This window comes from Tigriopus californicus, chromosome 10 (assembly GCF_007210705.1).
Source record: "Tigriopus californicus strain San Diego chromosome 10, Tcal_SD_v2.1, whole genome shotgun sequence".
Lineage (NCBI taxonomy): Eukaryota > Metazoa > Arthropoda > Copepoda > Harpacticoida > Harpacticidae > Tigriopus > Tigriopus californicus.
Window position 1 is genome coordinate 13469696 of NC_081449.1, and position 23618 is coordinate 13493313.

The 23618-nt window shown below is 42.8% G+C and overlaps 4 protein-coding genes across 4 annotated transcripts; 1 reads left to right on the top strand and 3 right to left on the bottom strand.

The window, feature by feature from the left end:
• The first annotated feature begins 4068 nt into the window (after window positions 1–4068).
• Window positions 4069–6253, top strand: LOC131888077 (uncharacterized). Its single transcript, XM_059236862.1, has 2 exons — window positions 4069–5676; window positions 5748–6253. Exons 1-2 carry the CDS (start codon window positions 4111–4113, stop codon window positions 6189–6191), a joined length of 2010 nt encoding a protein of 669 aa, XP_059092845.1. The 5' UTR covers window positions 4069–4110; the 3' UTR covers window positions 6192–6253.
• A 3639-nt stretch (window positions 6254–9892) lies between these two features.
• LOC131888330 (DNA polymerase subunit gamma-1-like) lies at window positions 9893–13320 on the bottom strand. The gene has a single exon (XM_059237168.1). The coding sequence runs from the start codon at window positions 13318–13320 to the stop codon at window positions 9895–9897; it is 3426 nt and encodes a 1141-aa protein (XP_059093151.1). The 3' UTR covers window positions 9893–9894.
• Window positions 13321–13353: 33 nt separating this feature from the next.
• On the bottom strand, window positions 13354–13944 carry LOC131888331 (DNA-directed RNA polymerase III subunit RPC9-like). Its single transcript, XM_059237169.1, has one exon. It carries the CDS (start codon window positions 13804–13806, stop codon window positions 13354–13356), a length of 453 nt encoding a protein of 150 aa, XP_059093152.1. The 5' UTR covers window positions 13807–13944.
• Window positions 13945–14920: 976 nt separating this feature from the next.
• On the bottom strand, window positions 14921–16318 carry LOC131887776 (small ribosomal subunit protein eS1-like). The gene is given in 5 exon segments (XM_059236463.1): window positions 14921–15287; window positions 15611–15932; window positions 16014–16051; window positions 16053–16160; window positions 16283–16318. Coding segments are annotated over 5 exon segments (810 nt in total). The 5' UTR covers window positions 16304–16318; the 3' UTR covers window positions 14921–14966.
• Between the last annotated feature and the right edge of the window lie 7300 nt (window positions 16319–23618).

Here is a 23618-nt window from a genome sequence, read left to right on the forward strand (position 1 = left end):
GGCCAGCCAGCTATGGCCAAAAAGTTTTTCAGCTTTGAACCCTATCATTTATTCCAGCCAAAGCTTTACATACAACCTTGAACTCGTTGACCCATCTCATGACCCGACAAAGTTGAATGGAAACCGTCTTCAAGAGTTGATGAATATACATACCCTTGTATGGAATAGAATATAGTCGAAACTAGAGAGTAATAGCTCAAATATCAAAAGTACTAGCTAGTGATGCAGGTGATGATGGGAGGGTCCTAAGCCTATTAAGGAGCCTTTCTACGAAAACAGCAACAAAAATTCAAGTTTTCATTTTTTACAGGATTTGTTCGTATTCAGACGGCAAAATCGGAATGAACGCAACGAGATTCCAGCCGAAAGTCATCTGATATGCTTTATATTATATGCAATAGCTATGAGATCTAACGATGATCAAAAACAAATTCGTATTCATCCACGCTGAAAGACAATGTATGTGATGGAAACAATACAACGCAAATAAGTACAGTGACATCAACGGCAAATACATAAATACATGTAGATATACCTGTACATATTGGAGCTTGGTCAATTATCTACAAAAATCTTTACTGCAAATTTCCATAAATACTTTCACCTTGACATGGTGGTCGACATAATCGATAAGCGGACGAAATATTGAGACGAAATAAAAACTCGCAAGGATGGACTTGTTCATATTTAATCGTTTATAGGGATTATATGAAGGATATGAAGGAGTTTACTCACATGAATGAATGCTCGGTGTAAAGAAACATCTTGGACACTTTAAAAAAACTTCTGTGTTTTTAACTTTCCAATATATTTTTTAAGCTTCTTGATCATTAAGACATCATTTACAGTTTCAAGTCTCTTTTTATGCCCCAAGTGTGCATATCAATTGACAAACAAAATGTTTCCTAAAATAGCCATAAAGAGCTTACCTTCAGTCATCATGGAACTTGCCAATGGGTCGCGTATTGTAGTCATCTTTAAGCCATAATGTAGACCTCTATAAAATCTTTGGCCAGGTTTGAGCGATTAAAATGCAATCGAGACATCAACTTTAAAGGCCTTATTATGGTCCCCTTTTATGGGCAAAATTGTTTGGCATGTAATTCGATGTGCTCATCGGAGGTTGGATCAGAGAGATGCGACTTTCTTTAAAAACAGGGAATTTCAAAAAGTTGAAATTAAGTCCTTTTAAACAATTAAAAAGATGTGTCTAGACACACGGTAGGGGAGGGCTCGCCAAGATTACCATGATTGGATCTTAAGACCACTATTTTAAGTTGTCTTCCATGAAATAGATTCAAATTATTTTTGAGAGTTAAATCAGAATCAAAATCTCCTTCAATCACGGCACTACGTATTGTTATTTAGCCGTGAATAATGACACGGCTAAAGTATTGAGTTCTTCAAGTAGCATCCGATTGATGACTCATCAATAGGGTGGGCAAAAACTTGTATCTTGCAAAGTATAACAGATTTTACAAAAGATTTGCATTTTCCAGAAGTTTCTGCAATTCTTTTGCATCTGCAAACTTTCCAATTTCATCAGCAATATTTGCTATTTAACGCAATTTTTTATTCAATTTCAGCCATTTGAGCACAAAAATATCAATATTTCTGGAATTGCTAAGAACGTTATGAAACTGTGTCAATTTTCCATGAGATTGAAACTTTCCCCATTTTATTTAGAAAAAAGTTTGACATGAGAGTCGAACATGGTGTGCATATATATTACCAAGAGCCTGCATAGAGTACATAAATAAAAGTTAAGTCAAAGGAATAAATTTCTCGTCTTGAAGTGCTGGGATTCCAATCTCAGTAGCGGTAAGGAAGTCTGTAAAAAACAGTTTGACTCTGACATTATGTAAATTCTGTTGTTGAACACAGATAAATTTTTATGATGCAATATCAAAAATAGAGGTACAAAATGCTAGTCTAGCCGATCAGTTTAAGGGATTAAACTGCAAGAATCTTCTCCCCAGGTGTAGTGGATTCAAATTCTGGTGCTGGAAATGATTATAGCAAAACTTTCCTTTTCATTGATTATTGCTTGATATGGTAGGGAAAAATAGCCCTTACAGTTCAACAATGCCTATGTTTTGAAAGGTTTATTTGCAATTTTTGGGTTCAAATTCAGGTGATTTTTTTGCAAATTTGCTGTCGATAAAGGCGACATTTATATGTAAGTCTTGGCGGGTCCAACTTGCCATTTTTTGGGCGGTCCTTGGGCTACTTTTCAATACAGTGAAGGTAAACACAAGCAAAATGTAACTCATGATTTTGACAAAAACTTTTCAACGGTGTCGAAAAAGCATTTGCAAAGCTAGGAATTTTAAAAGTAGCCCAAATGAGTGCCAAAATTGCCCTTTTCAGCATTAGAGGGTTTTCAATGTGCGTTAATGAGTGAAATTGCGGCAGTTTATAACAATGCTATGTTAGATCAGTGACTCTGGTGTCCCTGAATGATGAACAGTTCCTTTCAAGGATGAATGACTTGAAGCTGTAATTTCATCTCTCAACAAAGAGCTATAAACCCCCAAAAGTTCAAGTGACCTCCTAAAAAATGGTCATGACGTCATCGTCTTTTCCCCCTTCAATGTTCCAATAGAATCAAGATCAAAAGTGAGCAAAATTGGAACCTTCATTTGGTTTATGCAGTTCCTTGAAATAATTTGAGCAATTTTACTGCTTTTACCTTGTAATTGTAACAGATAGTTAATCACGATAAATCAAACACCTACGAAAGCAATAATCTGTCATATTTGAATACTAGTGTTAGAAACATTCATTCCCACAGACATAACTCTGGATTGAACAAGTGAACTCTTGCATCAAATTTGCAAATTTTCCAGGATTAAACTGAACGCTTTGAAATTAAATGAACTTGTCCTTGATTATATGTTGGTCTTACGCGTATGAGATGATTCCCTTAACTAATGCATAATCTGATTTAATTATATGGATTCCATTCATGAATTTAAGATGAAGAAAATATCTGAATTATACTGTATGATTTTTCCATTCATTGACATTATTTTACCTAAACGAAAATGTTTTTTTTCCTGGAACTTAACACCCTCCTAAATTCATATTCAACCTAGAGCCAACCGATGTTTTCATTTGTAACTTTGTCGATGCACACGAGGATTAAAGACGTAATATGAGACTGTTATTCAACTTCTTAAGCACTTACATGATACTGACGTTTGATGGAGTTCATGCTGGTCTGTTTCTTATTCTTAAGGCCTTTGCAACGGCATGCAACTGCATTGTACTAAGGACGATTAATAATTTTTGCTTGGGCGCCCCTTTTTGACTTCTTCTTTTTCTGGAAGCTTTGAGTTCCCAATTTTCAATCATAACCTAATTAGAGGGATATGCGCTTGATAGTTTTTTTTTGACAATCATAAACATATGTTTGAAACGTGGGTTGGAATTGATACGACGAAGTTACTGGGAAAAATGATCACAAGCACAACGACAGCTCTACCTATACTTTACTAATACACCAAAGGGTGTGTCGGAGTGGTGACAGCAATAAACAATAAACAACTGAAAAGTAATGCATCTTATGTGTGCAAGAATTACATCTACCATTAAATTACCAATACCATTAAACTTATCGAGATTACTTCGTTGCTTCCCCAAAATTGACTTCGCATCTAATAAACTACCAATCTCTGGATGACGGGTTGTCGGGTTGGTTAGTTGGCTCTCTTAAAGTTGGTAAAAAAGGGTTTGATGGATCGGAATGACGAAACCAGTTGTGAAAAATGGTTTTGAAAAGGATGTAGATACTAAATGTCAAGGGTAATTAATTAACGTGTTTGCCAAAAAGTGCGCGCACTTCTTTAAACAAGACAAGTTTATTACTCGTAAATAATCGCTGTTCTTGAGCTCTGTTTCTATCTTTGGCCTCTATAAATATAGGATTATGTAATATTACGTTTGAGTTGAAGCATTCCATCTTATTCATTTTCGCTTTTTTTTTTACACTTCTGGCCATGGAGCATAGAGTTAGTAGTAGAGTGTTGCTTGACCACGTCCGTTGAAAAGTCGAACTGCTTCATTTGTAGATTTGATGCCATTATTCAGTTCTGGACGGTAAGGAAGATGTTGCTCGTTCTCATTATGGTTTTGACCATAGGGTCATTTCGTGTCGGTTTGGCCTTCAATTATGGTAAATTAGAGGAAAACTGGCTATGTGAGTCCAGTGGGAGGAAATTGGGCAATTTTCCTCCACTATCCGATTACCGCGATCCTCGAACGCTAACACCTCTCTTGAGCCCTGCGGATCAGTGGACCACTTTTCCCGTCAAGGTCAAGGCCACGTCGACCCCAGTGCGAGCCTTACACGGCCTTTTCGAGTATGACGATCACAAACAACTCGTTTCTAGATCTTGGCAAGACCCCGGTACTCCCATGGGATTTTATATCAAGCCCCATGGAGTTGGCTTTGGGAATCGGATCATTTTTCAACTTGGTTTGAGTGAAGAGAGCCCGATCGAGCCCCCGTACCCGGATTCTTCCGTTCCAGGATCTCCCGCCAATGCATCGACCCTTGTTCGATTTTGGAGCGAGTATAAGCTCATGTGGCGGATGATGAAGCTGGGCCTCTTCAACTGTCACGTGAATAGGGCTTCAAACTACTTTTATGGCAAGTTTCCACCCGATTATCCGACTTCGGTGGCAACGGACGTGGACAAGGCACTCGCGGGCTTGAGCTTCTCCGATCATGATTGGTCATCGATCGAGAGCCGATATCCTGTAGCCGGTTGTCAAGCCGGAGTGGACAACCCAGTTTGTTGTTATGGCGGGTTTTCCAAGCGAGAGTACCGTTATATTCAAAAGAATTTGGTAGGAGACGACAAGGACCCCCTTTATGAGAAATCTACTTTCTGTCCCTTGAAGTTCTACATTGATAACTATGAAAAGTATCGCACACAGTCATCCTGCCAAAGGGCGACCAAAAATATGACCCAAGCCGAAAAGATCCTCTTTCACCATTCCACGTCCAACCGGAGATGCAACAAGCACTTGTTCCCTAGTCTTGATTCCTGCCTCATGGTGGACAAGATCAAGGAGAATCGGAGTGAAGTTATGAAAAATGATCCGGACTTCGTGTTCCAGGAGTACAACCACGTGTTCCCATGCACTGCCAGTTGTTACAAGGCCATGATTGTACAAGTGGAATTGATCCCGAGTTTCGGACACTCGACCACTACCAGAAGTACCACTACCACCACTACGACAACGACCTCTTCAACCACAACCAAACCGGGCAATCTGCCCGACTTTGAATTTGATTTCGACAATAGACAAGCTAATGAATCTTCAACGATACCACCCACATCGCCAAATTCCACAACCGAAAGTGTCACCGAACCCATTGAAGGCTCTGACCAAATCCATGTTTCTGCAATAACCATCCGATTGAATCGGATCTCTCAACCGCCGTACAATTTAAGTGATGTGCCCAGGTACTTTGGATATGAGATGAGCACCATGCCCAAATCGGAGATCCCCTGGCAGCGCACGGATTATGTTGGAACACAACTCAATTTGACGAGACCCTTTAGATTGCCATCAGAAGAGTTTACCGGAATATGGATTCGGTGGTTGGATAAGGGATCCAACATCTCGGAGAAATCTTACAATACCCAAGGCCCATTGTTACAGGTGAACAACCAATGCTCCATAGCGGATGAAAACAGTTCATTCCTTATGGCCAAGGCTAATATTTGTTACAGATTGGCTTGGAGGGGAGTTCAGATCCGATTGCACAACATGATTTCTACAAAGACCCCATGTACTTAGGAAGACAAATTGAACCGTTTGGTTTCATGTATGGATGGAGAGGAATTGAGCTCCAAAGACCCTTTATAGGTTCGGTTTTTCGGCCGCGTTATGTCACCATCAACACGCCTCTTCTATCCGATGGATTCTCATATCGATCCGAGGCACGAAAATGCGAAATTGAAGCGTCCGCGTTGGAAAAGGGCATCGGGAAACTCTCAAAATCCACTGTTGGGATTGTAGGTGTGGTTTTCTTCGTCCTCGGCTTTGTGGTGGTGGGAGTGCTAGTTTTTAGACATATGAAGTCCCAAAAGACAATCAGAAAAGAGGAAAAAGCAGCCACAAGGATCAAGAACCAGAATATCCACAAGTCAGGCAAGGCACGCCGCCACAAATAAAACATGTTGACATGAGAAGTTTATCACACATTTCACCTTTTGCAGTATAGCTACGTCATCAATTCGCCGCTTCTCATTGTTTGTAACTAAGCTAGAAAATCAAGGCAAGCCGCGCTAAATGGGATTGTATGTACAACTGCTACTGAGGCCAAAGTTGCTTATCAAAACCCTGCTCGGTTTGGATAACCTTGAGATGCCAAATTTAAAGGTATGGTATTATTGACGTTTGGTCTCTTGTGGACTTGGCACCCGTCTCGCGAGTTTGGTATTTAGATTCAGAACGAAACCAGCCATATTTCTCCCCTTTTTTAGTCCGCACTCTATCTTGTGAATCATTCCTTTATTCGTCAATAATCTGTTGAGCAAATAATTGTACTTCATTAACTTTGCTTCCTTAGCTCTTTAGCTTTTTTCAAGTTTATTGTTGTTCATAACTATGATAAACTGTTTCTAGCGGTTGCAGTAAATCTAAGATTTCTAACAAAAAAAGACAGAGTAGTATACAGGGTGTAAAGAAATTAAGGGCCTCCATGGCTGTTTTTCACAACATTTCTCCATGCTCAAAGATTTATTTGACATTAAACCACAAGCATTCCTTAAGAGAAACTGTTAAGTACCTAGTGACATATTACAAATGGTCTATCGATATCCTGGAGGCGATGGGTAGCCCTCTGATAAAGTGCCGTCAAAACAATGTCTGAAAATTCAAGTGAGCGCAGTCTAAAGGTCAGAACCAAGGTTAAGGGCATCCTGAAGGCCGGTAAAGACAAGGGAACGTTTGGTGAGCCTTTCAGTGATCATCCTCAAACGATTTGAGAGTGGAGATCCTCATGCAAATGCTATAAATCCTTTTAGAACACACCAGGCTAATGGCCGAAATCTGGATTTTCAGGACTCAATCTTTAGGTGGGCAAACATCAGAAGGTTACCAATCTCCTTTGGAGTGAATTCGGATCATTCGTGGTATGGTGTTAGGTTTTTCAATAATCCCTTTTATTAAAAACTGGAGATTCAATCTGATCAAGTCATTCTTTGAGTTAGGGGGTTGGATTTTCAGAAGCGACAAAGAGCGGCCCTTAATTTCTTTCCACCCTGTACATACTACTACAAAATATTTTAATGTTAGGTGTGCAACACCAACAGTTCTGCTCTCCAATATGCAACGAAAAGAAACAGTGCTTCAAGGCTTTTGAGTGTCTTCGGGTGAACGATAAGCCATTTGAATTGGCTTCAGTAATAGAGTTTCACACAATTTTTTAAGGTAAATATTTGGGTATTGATCAGACTCATTCGATAGCCCTTACGGCTGTTCCAAAATGTAATATGAACTTTTATCCCGTGGCTTAGAGTAAACCATTGCGTGCTTGTTCGAAATAACTAAACAATGGCAAAACTAACAATTCTTAACAGTTTTAAGGTCTGACAAGGAGTGGGGCTCAGATGAGTGAAGCAAATAAGCGGATAAGGTCCTTTTGGCGGTGTAATGCAATATATAATATGAGTATATCCGGTGCACACGAAATGGTCATCCATTACCATGTCTGCTAGATATGGGCAGAACTTCCCAAAAATGCTTCATCATTTTCGAAATCTTGTTATCTCATAACTATTTTTGACGTCGTCAATTTTGACCTTAAATTTAAAGAAAAACAGCACACTTAAGTGAAATGTAAAATAACGTGCCTCATTGATGGAGTGAGGACTTCACGATCACATCGTAGAAAATTGCTTAAAAATGGGTAGATGCTTATGGTTCAAAAATAAGATTATTTAATTTTAGTACGATCTGGCTTGATTTTGAAGGCGAAATCATGCCAAAATGCATCGCAAGTAAGTTGCAACTTTAATACGTAGTTGACGATATCCCAGATAAAAGCGATCATTCTTTCGGTTTCTGGTGGTAGGGTCGAGGGGTGCACCTTCGCCCGTCCAACGAAACCAGCCATATCCAAATTTAGGTAGGTAGTTTCATGTCCGGCATCAGATTGGTTCTCCGTTTGTGGGTGCGTTTAGCGTCTGAACGTCTCCTTGAGAGATAGCGGGAACAGACTCGAACCGGGGACCGCTCGTGTTAGGAATCTCTGCTAACCACTACACCACGTCTACTCCCTAGATTGCGTTTACAAACAAGAAGGCAATGTACGTAGATGAAAGGATTTTTATTTTCAAATAGAGAACGTGCTCATGATTAATCATTTGACTTGGTTCTTGACACCAAGCCCATCCCATATTCAAGTTCTGAAAGAGTTGAATCTCCTGGTTTATTTTCTGATTGCATTGTGAACACATGTTAAAAAACTCTTCAAAGCTGTACGTATTGAAGTATTCCCTTGCAACGAAATTACGCATGAGATTAAGGATCTTGAAATGCAGCACAAAAGATGATCCGGGAGGCACTAATTTTTTTAGCCGATCAAACGGCTTTTTTCAGTCATAAAGTATATGAAATAACTTGTCTAACCACTATTCATCGTTACATTACACCCGTTTTGCACAATCACGACCTTCAGATAGATAGCATCAGATCATGTGTCATTCTGAATGTGATATTTTTCATTGTTTTAGAAACATCACTTGGCATCTTTATCACTGATTGGCCAGTTTGCCATCACAGCTAAATAGATGCGTAATCGTGAATGTATACAGGCCTGTGCGTTTAAAATGCAAAACTTATTTACATTTCTTGCTTTCTTTCTCGCAGTTCTTTTGGGAAAACACACCCATTTCAACTTGCAAAAAGAGTGTTTGGAGAAGGTGCTAGAAAAGGTTCAGCCATATTCGTTCGCCAATAACGTAGATAGAGCTCAAAATATGAAGCAACAAAGAGCAGGAATTCTTGCCTTATCCCCACGCGGGGATAACATCCACCAAGATTGCCGAGACTTTGGACTATGACAGGTCCACTGTCTACCTTGCCATCACTCAGTAGGTCCCTAGGGGCTCAAAGGGGTGATGTCGTCCATGTTGGTTCAGGTCTAGACAGTCATTGTGGCTCTGATGGGCAAAAATGCGACCTCGTGTTCATAGATGAGGGCCTTAATGCCGACGCGTATGGCCAGTTGTTAGCAAAGTATGTGTTTTCCTGGGCTCAAACCCCCTGGGGAGAAGCATGGTTGTGACAACACGAAAGTGCAAGGTGCCACAATGCAAATAAAATGATATTTTTCTGAAGTTGCACACCCCCGACCTTTTTAGACAAACTTTCTAGGCCACAACACAGTCCAAGCTGCTCATTGTTCGACTTTGCCACCTTGGGTGTTTGAAGGGCAAGTTGTCAGGTGTCCATTTTAAGACAAAAGACCGTCACAAAGGATGTCTGAGCCAACCTTGAGCCTAGCTTCATCAAGAACAAGTGCACCAAGTTCCGCTTCAGGCTGGAATTGATGATGACTGCCGATTGGGAAAACATCGAGTAACATGTGTTGCTCTTGGTCCTGGTTATTGATTACATTCAATTCCATACCATTGTACTACAACACTATTTGCATCACATACATTCAAAACTAAATTTAAAAAAAGTGTCGCATTTTAAGCGCACAGGCCTGTATCGAATTGTCAACATTGCGCCACTAAGGGCGCCTAACAGGGCAAACGTCTTGCATAAACTTGGATCATATAAAACAAAAAAATAGAGTGTAAAATTGATATCCCTTCTCCAAAAAATCTGAGGACCGACCATTCAGACAATCTTTAGAAGAATGTACTATAAGGCGGACTGTTTATTTGCAGGATGTAAACCGGTTAGATTAGATAAGGCGACTAGGTCATCAACGGTGATTCCTTCTCCAGGTGGAATTCCATGACCCAGAGCCAATCCTTGGGGATTGCTAGGGGTCACACAATCCGAGAACGGGTCTTTCCGAAGGACCCGATCAAGGTCGACACACGAGAAGAAGGCCACACTCTCCGGCAGAGAGTTCATGTTCAGTCTGGAGGCAAACATGGCTCGGACTAGAACATTCGAGATTTGCAAGGCCAGCGCCGCTCGATATACATCGTTCTCGTGGACCAAATATCTGACTTCGTCATGAATGGAGATGACAAAACGGGCTTGAATGCCGTACTCCGAGATCAACCATTTCATGGCGGTTAGCAGTAGATGGAGATAATCCACTGCAGAGCTTTGCACCACCCAATTGATGCGACTGGGCAAGAAATCCGAGCCCACCATGGCCGAGTCCAAGGCCTTGGAGATCTTGCAACCGAGAACGGGGGTCTTTGGACTGAAACTCAAGGCGATCCCTTCAAGTCGGTTAAAGGCTTCGGACTCTGTTCCACCGACCCAAGCTAATCGGGAACAAATTTCCTTTTGAATGGCACGGAAATCCAGTTCCCGGGAAGATTCGTAGGTCATCGATCCCATGGAAATGATCAGATTAGCCAAAGTTGTAAGATTCACAGTCACATCTGTGTGACCTAGGAAGTTCAAGGCCAAGTCTTGGCCTTCCGGACTCAGTAGGTACAGATTGTCTTCGTCAAGTTCTTTCTCCACGACGAACTTCCACTTGTTTCGAATTCGCACGAGTTGATAGAATTCTTGTCGACTAATCAATTGGCCTTTGGACTCTTTGTAAGTGGCTTCCAAGTCGGTGTGGCCTTTGGTTTTGAGCCAAATGGCCTTGCATTTAGCTCCAATGGAGTTGAGTTGGTATTCGCGTCGTCCTTTGGTCTTCGTATAAATCAAGGAGGCCAATCGCTTGGCCTCGGCGTCATCTAAACTAGGATTAAATTGCTTGAGCAAAGTGCTCGCAAAGGCCAAACCAGCGCCGTAAATCCGGCCATAGTTCAAGATCTTGGCGTTATCCCTGGAGATGCCAACTGTTTTGGCTGTCACTGAATGCATATCGGTTCCATCGGCTTTGGTGCCTTGCAGAGTCATCCATCCCAAGGGAGTGCAACCGTGTTCTCTCAGATAATTGGCATCACCCAAAACCGCCGCGATCCACAACTCTTGGCTATCAACATCAGCCCCGACCAAACGATAACCTGGCGGGGCTTCAACCAATGCCTTGAATTCCGACCCAATTCTGTCTGGTCGAGCGTTGGAAGCCGTGAGCCAAGTGCGTTCGACAGCTCTACGGGTCAATGTGCCCGCAGACACAATCATAGGCAGGATGATATTGCCCTGATCTCCTGATTTGACGACCATCTGGCCCGTGATTCGATCTTGATTGCTCTTCCAATAAGCGCAGGATTTGGCTCCCATCAAGATTTTGGCCGCTTGACCCTCGGATTCGGTCCTCAGAATGCCTTCCTTGACGTATGTCAGAAAATCTTTGGACAAGGGGTTGCCGACATTACTTCCTTTGCCATTTTTGTGAGGCAGTCGCACGAATTTTCCGCCTGGAATCTCACTAATAAGCACTTCCATGTCTGAATCCGGTGTTTCTGCTCGAGTAAAAGGTGTGGCATTCCTCGGAAAATCGGGTGGCTCTGTAATGAAGACGTCACTGTCTTGATTTCTGTCTCTCTCTAAAGTGTGTTCCAATTGGTTCATTGGGAACACGTTTTCACCTAGTTCTAATAAGCTGGCTCTATCTAGTGGATGGTCATGGGAGCACGGCATGATGTAGCCCCACTTGTGGGTCTCATGTCGATGGACGGGGTAGTTCATCCACTTGAGCCTCAGTATTTTGGGCACAATCTTCTTCGAAGGTGTAAGCTCACCTAACACGGGATAGAAGCTGCCCGGAGGTCGTTCACACAGGTCCTGGAACCATTTGGGATAGCCCGGTTTCTTCGGTTGAATCTTGGCTAAACATTCGGCTGATCCGAACAACTTGCTAAACTTCTTTCTCAATTGAGTTCTTCGATCATCATTGGGCCCCACACTCACTTCCATGGCTCCTTTTTTCCTCTTGTCTAATTTGAACCTGAGTTTAGGGCGTGACCAATCCTGATCCCACAACCACATGTCTCGTTCAAAGCGGTGATCTCGAGCTAATTGGACGGCTTCTTCGGTTTGCCTGGCCAGCATTGTGTGCATTTCCTGCTCCACCTCGAAGGCCGTCTCATTGGCTTCTTGGAGGTAATGTTCCCATCGAGCACTAATGGGCAAGAAGGCCGAGCCCATTTCAAGCATCCCACTAAAGGAGACCGGATGGGGACATCGATCTTGGAACATGGGATAAAGCGCACACAAGACCTTCAGAGTGGCCTCGACATCGGTGGCACAGTAAGTCATCAGGTTCTGAAAGTCATCCTGAATATCCGTCAAAGTGCCTTTGACAAACACGTTTCGGTCATCCTTGGCTAGGTGGCCTTGGCAATAGAACTGGTAGACATCGCGGAGACTATTCAAGGCCGTGTGGTCGACCCATTTGGGCATGACTGTCTCGCTATCCGATTGGTCAGAGCTCTCTTGACTTTGGTACTTGGCCTTCAACATCCGTTGGCCGCTCGTCATCCCGTTGACCACAATGTGCAGGGACATCGTGTCCAAGAAACGAGTGTTTGTGTCACTCAAGAGATATTCCGTGCCGCAACGAGCACGATCATAGCTCACATTGTGACCTATGACCAATCGAGGTTGCTTCAAGTTTGGATCCGACATTGGAATGAGATCTTCCGGCGTTAACGTCTCAGGATTGGTGCCTTGGATTAAGTGCGGCGAACACCACCCGTACCAAGCCTGATCCGTTAAGGCCGTAGCTAGTACGGGATGATGGCCATCCTGGACGCAGACTTCGACGTCGAACGAGCAGCAAGGTTCCCATGGATAGTCGACTCTCTCCGGACGACCATTGGGGGCGTATCTAGTCCAGCCCGGTTCATAGATCCATTGGGAGGGTTGGGCTAAGATCGGGGATTGAAGAAGGTGCTTCAGAATGGTTTGGTATGGCTGGACTTGTTCTGAGGCGATTTTGTAGAAATGCGATTCCACATCTCCATACAATTGGGGCAATTTGATGGGAAATGAATCATCGGAAGACAACTCATTTTGTTGGATTTCAGGCTTCAATTCGAACTCATGAAGGCTAGCTAAGGCTTTCTGGACTTGCTCGGGGGGTTGTTGGTCAACTTGAGAGGTCGGGGGTTGGATGAACAATTGGCTCCGGATGGCCTCCGGTAAAAGTTTGATACCAAAAGGATTGGTGGCGTAACTCCGATGCCACACCTGTCGCCACATCTTGAGAATCGGTGCTTTTCACCCACGCAGGATCTACGCAGGGACAGGTTCCACGTCTGGATTACCTTGGTCTTCTTGTTCCGCTTCGGGTTCCACGGGCGGGCCCAAATTTTTGCGAACGAGTTCGAGGATAGCTTCAATTTGTTCCTCACTCAATCGCTCTTCGCATTCCTCAATCAAGAGATGTAGTTCCACGGTCGACTCCGGGACTTGGTTCACGATCTGCAAGACCTCGGATTGGCTCAATTGAAAGGGTTTGATGGCTTCCAGGAAGTCCTTGACCTGTTCAGCTTCGTGATGGGCACAGGGTTGGGTTTCCAAGTGGGTGAGGGTCTCGAGTAGGATGGTGGCATTAGCACCCGATAAATGGCGTGGCCAATTCTTCTTTTGGGCTTTGGCTCCAAATTGGCGTTGACGCTCTTCCCGGAGGAAATGGAGGACCTCCACATTGGAGAGCAGAGCCTCTTGGGATTCCTCGATCTCCATTGATGCGCTCTTGGGAATGGCTAAACCATTTTCTTGGCACGTTCTTCTGGTTCTATGGCTTTGTAACCTTAGTCCTATAAGCCTAGATATGCTAGAATATCAAGAGATCGAGAGAGGCAGAAAATCAAATCAAAACAAAGCCACATGGCCTTCAGCTGTACCATTGAAAATAAAGCAAAGAAGTAAGAGAACGGGGTTGTGGTGGTTTTCTAAAGCATGCAGCTCAATGAGTGACCAAGGAACAATGCTAGGCCAATCGATCGAAGGCAGCGCCTCTACCATCAGAAACTACTATTCTTGAACAACCTTCCAGCTCTCATCCATTTGCTCGGAAAAACGCGTCGGCCAATTTGGCTGGCAGGGTCAATTCTTAGTAAATATTGTATGCCTGGACCGGGCATAAAGCATCGACCTAAGATAAGAGGTGAAAAATCTCGAGGTTGCGCACTGTAATTCAGCCCACCCAACTCCTCTCAAAGGCTCTGCCAGTTTTGGGGGAAAACGTGGGTGGTTCTTTCCGAGAGCCCGAATGATGAATTGGGCTTTGGTCTTTCCGAGAGTCGAAGGCAACCTTTCGTTGAGTCGGATTTTCTGAGTCTCTAGTTGTGATATGCCAATCCACGGTTTTAACCCTACAGCAAAATTTTTACCAGGGATAACCCGCGAAACCAGCTTGTTTTTAACGAGCTTAACCGATTGTAAAATATACCTTATTCCCGTCGGTACGTTCGAGCTCAAAATTCGACCCGAAATACCCTTGGACATATACGATTTTTCGATTTACTCATGCTCGGATCCGTTGGAATTTGCATGGAATGGCACATCCAGCTGGCATGTGCCAATTTTAATAGAAAATACATTCTCTAACGTCAAACACCATGTGATCTTAAGGGAGTTATAACAATCAACCGTAATTTTTTAGAAGTGCAAACAGACATTAGAGCACCAAAAACACGTAATTCAATTCCAAAAAAAAATTCAATTCCAGAGACGATTGGGAGGCCGGAACGAACGCGTCGAGATAGTATTCGAACGACGAAATCCGGCAAAATTATGGTTTAGTCTAGTCCAGTCGCACCACCGTTGCAGTAATCAGGAAATTAACTACTCCAAAGCCTATTTTTTTCTGGGTTTTATTAGCATAACACGAATTTTTGGCTCTAGACCGACTCCAAGACAGGGGGTTCGAACCCGTCGGGACGGGCCACAACCTCACCCGTGGTGGGGTCAGTGGTGGCCACGGCACCCTTGCTGGAACCTTCACCGTGCAAGTCCATGAGCTTGGAGAGGTCGAAGCGGGGCTTCTTCAACACCTTGACCTTGCGGATGTGCACATCGTGAAGGGGGAAGATGCCCTGGCAGGCCTTAGAGATATCAGCCGCGATCGAGTCGGGAATGAGCTTGTTCACCACATCCTTCAAGTCTCCGGCAGCCACCTCACGCTGGATGATATCCACCATCTTCTTGCGGATTTGACGGATCTAAATCTTAAAAACCCCAAAATGAAAGCAAAAAAAAAAAAAAAAAAAAAAGATATCCGGTTAGTATCTAGGTACTGTCAGCCCTCGCACTATCGTCATGACATATTGGAATCAGAGCCTGCAATTACGTCTTGGCCCACTCTTTCCCACGGACGGATCCCGGGTGTTCGGCCTAGAAAACCTAGGTCGATATCCCAGGCCCAAAGGACCAGACACGCGAATCTGACCTCGGCCGGGTACTCGTGTGGGCTCGGAGAATGGATAAAGCGTATCATCATTTCACCACCAACCTCTCGGGATAAATTCCCCCAATCATAGCTTACCTTTTGGGATTGGGCATAGCAAGTCTTGGATCGTTGCTGGCTCTGCCTTTGAGTGAACCCAATGCAGAACAGACGCAGCAAGTAGCCATCGGTGGTCTTGACATCGATATGGGCCTCGATCAGGGTCTGCCACTTCTTCACCATAGACCTCAACTTGTCGGTGGTGAGGGTGGACGAGTGGAACGTGGTCAGACAATTCTTGCCCTGGACCTCCTCGCAAATGAGGCTGAACTTGCGGTAGGAGCGCTCAGCGTCATGCTCGTTTTGCAAATCCGCCAACGAGACCTCGTACACGCGGCCCTTCAAACCGTCCGAAGCGATCCTAGGGTCACACACAAACAAACAGTCATGTGTCACACTCTCATAGAGCCTAGACCACCCACAGGTATCCCACAATCCTTACCTAGTGCCCTGAGTTCGATTGACCAAAGTCTTGCCCACAATCTCGGACCTTGAAGATGGACGGGGCCTTGATATCGTACCAATCCTTGCGGGTGAAGGGGTCCACAATCTTCTTCTTGGCGCCCTTCTTACCGCCTTTGATTAAACCCTGAAAAAGCACGCCAGCACGTCAGTCATGGATCTAGCCTGATCTCACGGGAAGCCGGAGATGTGTCCTGACACTCCGAGGCTAGCCCCCGAGGCTCATTGTGGGTCAAGTGTAGGGCTTACCTTATTTTTACCCACGGCCATGATGCTCACGTCTGTAGCGTGGACGAGGAGCAAATCGAAAAGACCGGATGAGGAACAAACAGCTGTTAATTCGGCGGTGAGCAGGAATTGACAGTCAGTCAGTAGAGGATAGGCCGACAAGGCAATGCAGAAACGAAAGTGGCACCAAGTGATGGTGAGGTTGCATGCGCGAGTTTGTGCGAGTTGTGCCAGTCTTAAGTCAGTTCTGGTGTTAAAAGAGAGAGAACAATAGGCCTTATTACAGCAAGGCCCAAAGAAAATTGAGAGCACGTAGATTGCTCACAATAACTGCTTTGCCTGCTGAACTCAATTCTTCGGTCATTGACGAACTAAGAAATAAGATTGAAAATTATCAAACAAACAAAGCGCATTTAATTCATAACAGGAATCGGCATTCGCCCTTATGGTAGAGCTGAACAAAGCGCCTCTGGAGTGCAGAAGTAACATATTGTGCAAGCGTAAGGGGCTATGGTCTACTCTAAAATCTTGAATTTTTTCTGCGGAACTTTGTGAATGCTTGTCCAAATTATAGGGAAATACATTTTGAGGCACATAGTGAGGCTGCCCAAAAGTCAATTTTGAGGCCTGACGAACTCCAAGGCCTGAAATAATAGGAAACTAAATAACATCCTGGAAGTGACAATCCACTATTCTGGCACGTTAAGGAAAACGGCGCTTAATTTTGACTGATATTTTCCTTTCAAGATGACCAGATATCACTATAATTTGGCTTAGCAATTTCCTTCCCCTAACTCCTAAATTCTAAAGAAAGTCAAGAGGTTAAGGAGAGTCCTTTTAGAATTCCGATTGATAAGCCAGACAGGTTGCTTAATTTAAAAAAAAAGCGCCAAAATTCTAATGTTTTATTGATCAAAAAGTCATGTAGTCAAAAGTCAGTGTGGAATTTGTACATGAAGAGAGGCCAACTCTTCATAGAATTACAATAATACATATGGCTGGGTGAAAATAAGTTTGTTATGAAGTTGCAATTATCAAATTAAGATATCGTACCAACTTGAAAATACACTATGAATAGGTAAAATTAGCCAAAATTAGTTTCATTACTCCAGTACTTTGGTAGGTTAGTTTCCTAGGGCAAAACATGAATCATGATTTTTGTCAAGAAAGTTACCTCCGATCTGGTTGTTTTAAGGAAAATAGGAATCTAGGCACTTTGGTGGTTCTCTAGGGAAAAATTGTTTGAACAATTCTTTGAAGAATTGGTTCCCAATAATGTTATATTGTATGTTTTGTACAATGTTTTTAACATTGTTTTGGAACGGGAATTGAAGGTTCAAAATCAACCGCTTTGGTGCGCTGAAATTCACTTTCATACCTCTCTTAAATACAGGGCTGTATGTTAGACATGGGAGCTCTCAGAGATCCTAGAAGCTAGCATAGAGGAAAAAGGGAAGGGCAAAAGTGTTATTTCTTGGCCATATTTTTCCTAGGGCTCTTTATTCAGAAGAGTACGATAGTGACTTCAGTGCACCATAGTGGTTGAATCTTGAACCTTCAATTCCGTTCCAAATTAACGCGTTCACATGGGTCCCAGATCCAAATCAAGCTCATTTAGATAGAAAGCTGTGATTCTACAAGTTAAATGGGGACATTTAGGCAAGCTCTGGCAGGTTTATTTGTTTGCTGGTACCAATGTCAGTGATGCAAGTTTTGGGCTTCAAACATTGGCATTGCTGTGATTGTGGTCTCACGAGATGGTAGACTGAGTGCATAGAAAACCATAACTAGAATGCTTAAGTTCGACAGGAGCTGTACCGCATGAGCATGTTTTCAGGTCAGCTGACGCTGATGGAAATGGGACAAAGATATTTCGTTAAATCTCGCTTCAGGCAAGTTGAATTATTATCATGAAACGTTTGTTATTCCTCTTTAATCTTAATTTCTTTTGAATCTTACAAATATACATGTACAAAGAGTGGTAGAATAATGTTTTTTTTATTGCGAGAATGTTTTTCTCATTGGATTGTTACATTTATATTTGATTAATGTCTTGTTCTCCCACTCTTGGTTCCTGGAGCGCCGTTCAAGGCAATGATCCACTAGAGTATATGGGATGGGGTGGGGTGTTTGGTGGGGAGACCTGGGATTGAACCCATGAACCCGAGTATAGCTCGGCCGCGCGTTAACCAATTGCGCTACACCATCTCCACCACCATAACCCATACATCACCATAAAACATGCTTTATTGGGCAGAATACACGTAAAATGTCAAAGAAAGATTCAGACATAAGTAGAGCAAATCATGTACTCTATTGCCCTTGTGTTGCTAAAACACATCTCAAAAATCTTGAAAGTGTAACAAAATGTGTCCAAAATTGCAACGCAATGATGAGGCATTCGGAATTTTGTTTCAATCTCCCAGCAATGTGCTTGAATGTGGGCGACATAATTGCGCCTATACGTAAACAAGGTAATTCTGACACCTCTGGAGGTCAACCTGAACCCAGGCTTGTTCCTTGCGTTTCAGTTAAGTGTTTCCACCACATGGATGAAAACTTTAACTTGAGCCCCACTTTAACCTCTTCAAAATTTCGTTCTTAAAAATGTGGTCAAACAACTTACTCAAACCCGTTTTATGAAGCGTGCTGGACAAGAGCAATTGGTTGACAAGGAGTCTTATTAGGGGTCTCTACTCTGAATTTGGACAAGCCGTCAATGATTCAAATTTGCACCATAGTTTGTCCTAAGTAGCTTGACTACAAATGAAATATTTTTTCCACCAGGGATAGCTGAGACGAAAACATTTTGTTACACTTTTGAGATTTTCGAGATGCGTTGCTAAACAAGGGCAATCAATAGAGTACATGATTTGCTCTACTAATGTCCAAATCTTTTTTTTTTTTAGACACGTTACGTGTATTATGCCCTAAAAGCATGTTTTTTTTTATATATTGTACCACTCTTTCTACCTGTATATTTGTAAGATTCAAAAGAAATTAAGATAAAGAGGAATAACAAACGTTTCATGATAATGATTCAACTTGCCAGAAGCGAGATTTAACGAAATATCTTTGTCCCATTTCCACCAGCGTCAGCTGACCTGAAAACATGCTCATGCGGTACAGCTCCTGTTGAACTTAAGCATTCTAGTTATGGTTTTCTATGAGTAGAAGCCACAGAGGACCCGGCCAGTAGATTTAACGACATAAACTTAAAAGGCAGATATTTGGCCCTTGGGTGAGTAACTGATATTTTTTGAATGGAACATTTGTCAAAGAATGTATTCTTTGATTCAAAACTATGACATTCATGATTAAGGCCATGGTCGTGCTAAAAAGGAAAAAATACAGGTGACGGCTCAAGATAGCCCAAGCCGTCTTAGAGGGCCCGAACGGCCTGTGACACTATTTTATCTCCCGCGATATGAAAAAAAATGAATCACCAAACCTTTAAATATCATTCCTCATTGGATCACGGTTGAAGTTGCTGTGTTGTTCTTGCTTGGTTTCCCTAACTGTACATGGGGAATAAGGCTCATATTTTGTAGTCATGAAATCATTATTGAAGACAAGTTTGAAGGATTGTTCTGTAAAATCAGCGCTATTGTTTTAGCAACAGAATCGAAGGCAATGGTGTTCAGAGATGTTAGTCAAATACAAATTAATAGTAGCCAAGACTTGCATTCTGTGAGGACTTTGTCAAAATATACAGACCAGATAGATACAAACACTCATGTAACAGTTACTTCAAGATTATCTTTTCTTTTTTCAATATCTATTAATCTCTACCCTTCGACATATTGTGTCTCTTGATAATGTACAATAATGAAATTCATCTAAGAAAGAACTTGCTTTTCCTTTGAATACATCGCCACCCTGTTCGTCATGGTGACCTCTCTGACATTTAATTTGTTTTTATCGGCATTGCCTTGCGTTCTCCAAGAAACATTATCTTAATTTGACGGCAACTCATGCAGGTTAAGGAACAGCTCTTTGGCTCAATGTGCTCAATCCAAATCTTTTCAAGGTCATTCATGAATTTGAATACCTCTCCACAAAAGTTAACCGCGAACACACGATTTAGTAGTCTCACTCGGTCCAGCAACAGCAACAGCAACAGCTACAATAATAATCGCAAGAAAAGCCGTCAAAGGTTGCCTAGAGACCTCTGGTTGGGCCTTGGAGAACTACAAAAGAACTAGTATCCTCCGTCCTCCCATCCACCCCACCTAGTATCTGCGATTCACATTCTCGCAGAGTCCACGGTGGTCCATCCGAAGGGAAGATGAGGTTCCCAGGGGCCATCATTGAGATCATGTCCACCCGGAAGTTGACTTACCTGGTGGGGATTCTCTTCCTGCCCAAGTGGCCACCTTCTTCTTGGCGCTGTGAGCTCGCCCACGCCCAATAGCTCACTCCAGGTCCTGCCACAAATGCATTGATCCTAAGGCCGACATCAATGGTACGTGACTACAGACTTCTTTATTATTAAAGCCAAGTTGTGCCAATTGTATAAATTGCAAGTATGTAGATTGTTTTAGACCGTTTTATCCAATAATGATAATTGATCCGACTTTAATTTTAAAAGAAATTAAGTAACAAAATGAAGCCCAACCCAATCCAAAAGGAAAAAACAGACCTTGAGACACCATAACGATTAACGAAACAAACTGGAATTAACCGCCAAACTCGAGGGATTGCGATACCAATGAACTACATAGAGGAGGATATCAATTTTTTCACAGAAACTTAAAACGGGTGACATTTAGGCCCAATAGTGAAGATAAATAACCCGTGATGTATGTCATCATAGATAATCAGACTTGTATAGTCATTCGATTTTTAAGATCTAAATCAGTGTGGACTTTCACCTGCCCCTGGATAAGTGTAATATTTACATGTTTTATTCTAGACGTAAATGTTCTATCCCCGAGGAAAGGCAAATGCCAGCGAATCGAAAACTTTGCCGCCAGAGACGAGGAAATCCAACATTTGACGGCGAACACGTGGTCTCGCTTCCAGATTCCCTTGCCTCGAGACAAAATTGCTTTGGACTACAGGTACCTATCCTAGGACAGTTCTACCCCTACTCGGTTAAGCAAACCATAACGTATTCTATTTTTACTGTGCGGACCAGTCGATGGCAACAAAATCTCATGGGCATTTGCAACTGGATATCGGATACGAGGAGGGGTTCGATCACGAGCCTTCCGTGGAATATTCATGGTAATCCGTTAGCTATCGGAAATGGAGTGACTCCGAGACGATTGGAAGCTCATCATTCTCTTGTGTCATCGAAACCATGAACTGCAGATCGACCGAGCGACAAGAAGGAGCTCGCATACAACTAACAACTGCTGTCCATGTTTGAATCTCTTCGAGTTGGATCGCGTCATCCACGATTATTATCTCCTCAACATCCGAATTGCCCTCCATCTACGAGGAAGACGGTTACGGTCACCATATCAATAATAGCCGTGGGCAAACTTCAAGACGTTGGATGGCTGGCCATTCACCAAAATGGCAGGGATTCACTAAAGTCGAGGCTCACTCAAACTGTCTCTTCCCCATCATCTTGATCAAGATGATTCTGTATTGGAGGCGCATTCGCAGCTCCCGTCAAAAGCCACCTTCTCGAGAAAGTCTACTTCGCTTTGGTGTTGCCTTGACTTTCCTAAACGTGCATTCGATTCTTACGTTTCATACACATGCCCTTGCATCTTGCTCACGACATCAAGCAAGGTGTGTTTTACGCCATCACTCATGATTTCTGGCTCATCTTTCGCCGGCGAGGGCATGCTATCAACGACGCCGACCGGTTAGAAGAACGGGATCCAAGGACTATTGGAAAGAAACTGCCGTTTTATCTTTGCTTCGTGTCTGTTGTTGGTTTAGATCTGCGAACGAGGAAACCCAACTCAAGAATCCGTTTACTCAGATTTGGACAACGGAATTCGCACGAACTTGGCCTTGCGGATTCATCATACAAGCTGGCATCTCGCGCCGGCGTCTTCTTTTATCTTTCTCTGCTACATGATCTACCAGATTTAGACTATCAGCGAAAGCAGGTAAAAGGGAGAATAACTCTTCAATTCCTTGACCTTGAATATATTCTCATCTCATTTCAGGCTTCCATTGATCGCCATGTCTCGAGTGCGACAGATCCATTATCAGGGCATCATTTGGCGTTGCGCTCCTCAGTGGGCCACCCTCGTCACAACCGCTCTCCACTACCCATCGATTCAATCTTAGGACAAGGTGTCCGAGGGCCCAATACCAAGTGACGAGGAATATCCTCCTTGGAGATACACCTCGGGATCAGAACCGGCGGGTTATGGCATGTGTGGCAACATTCTACATATCTGTGCTTCTTCTTTTATGCACCCTCTCCACTAAAGAATTGGCCTTGATCTTTATAAGTCGTCTGCCTGGTTTCTTCTGGAGGATCCCGGGGTTAATGCAAGAACGAGGTTTACATGCATCGAGGGCCCGATCGGATGCTGTCGGAAATCAGGCTCACTTACCGGGTTTATTCGTCATCAAGCCGACGACTAAAATGGAATAGCCAAGCGTCTTTGAGAATACTGACCAAATTCTCCTAATCCACGACAAATTGGAATCTCTTAGATCAAAAATAATTCTCCAACATCTAATGAATAACTATGTGCAAAAGACGTTTCACTCTTCCGCATTGACTTGTTGTATTTAAACAACAACCCCCCTGTGATTTATACGTTTGATGGTTGGAAATGCCAGAATTCCTTGCCACATGCTGGTGAACTATTGCAAAACTTCAATAAACAAGTATGACAAATGATACCTTTAGCTTGGTGGGCATATAATTGTATTTTGTCTTCTCCAAAATGGCCATCCCCAAAGAAGGATTGGAAAAATATGTAGTTTTTAACTTGGAACCAAAAAAAAAAAAAAAAAGAGTACTGTTGATTGTGCCAGGTTACAATTTTTGTAGCACTATTAAATATATATCTGTCATATATTTGCAATGTCAGGGTTTCATATAATATATGTTTTATCACGGTCGAAGTTTGCTATGTAACAATTTATGTGAGATGATGAAATGGCCGTATATTGAGGCAAGCCAGGCCACTATAGACAACTGTTGCTCGAAAAGGCGCGGCCAAAGTACCGTCTCAACCCGCATTATGAGAAAGAATGAAAGGAATTCTCGGTTCAATCTTGGTGAAGTCCCACAATTTTGGCTCTGGAGATGAGCGCACATGAGATGTTCAACACATTAGGTTATTTGGGTTTTCTGCTCTTAAAAGTGGATTTGTCATTGTCTAATTGTGAACGACCCAGGGATGACACCATTTATCGAGGTAGATTATCTCTT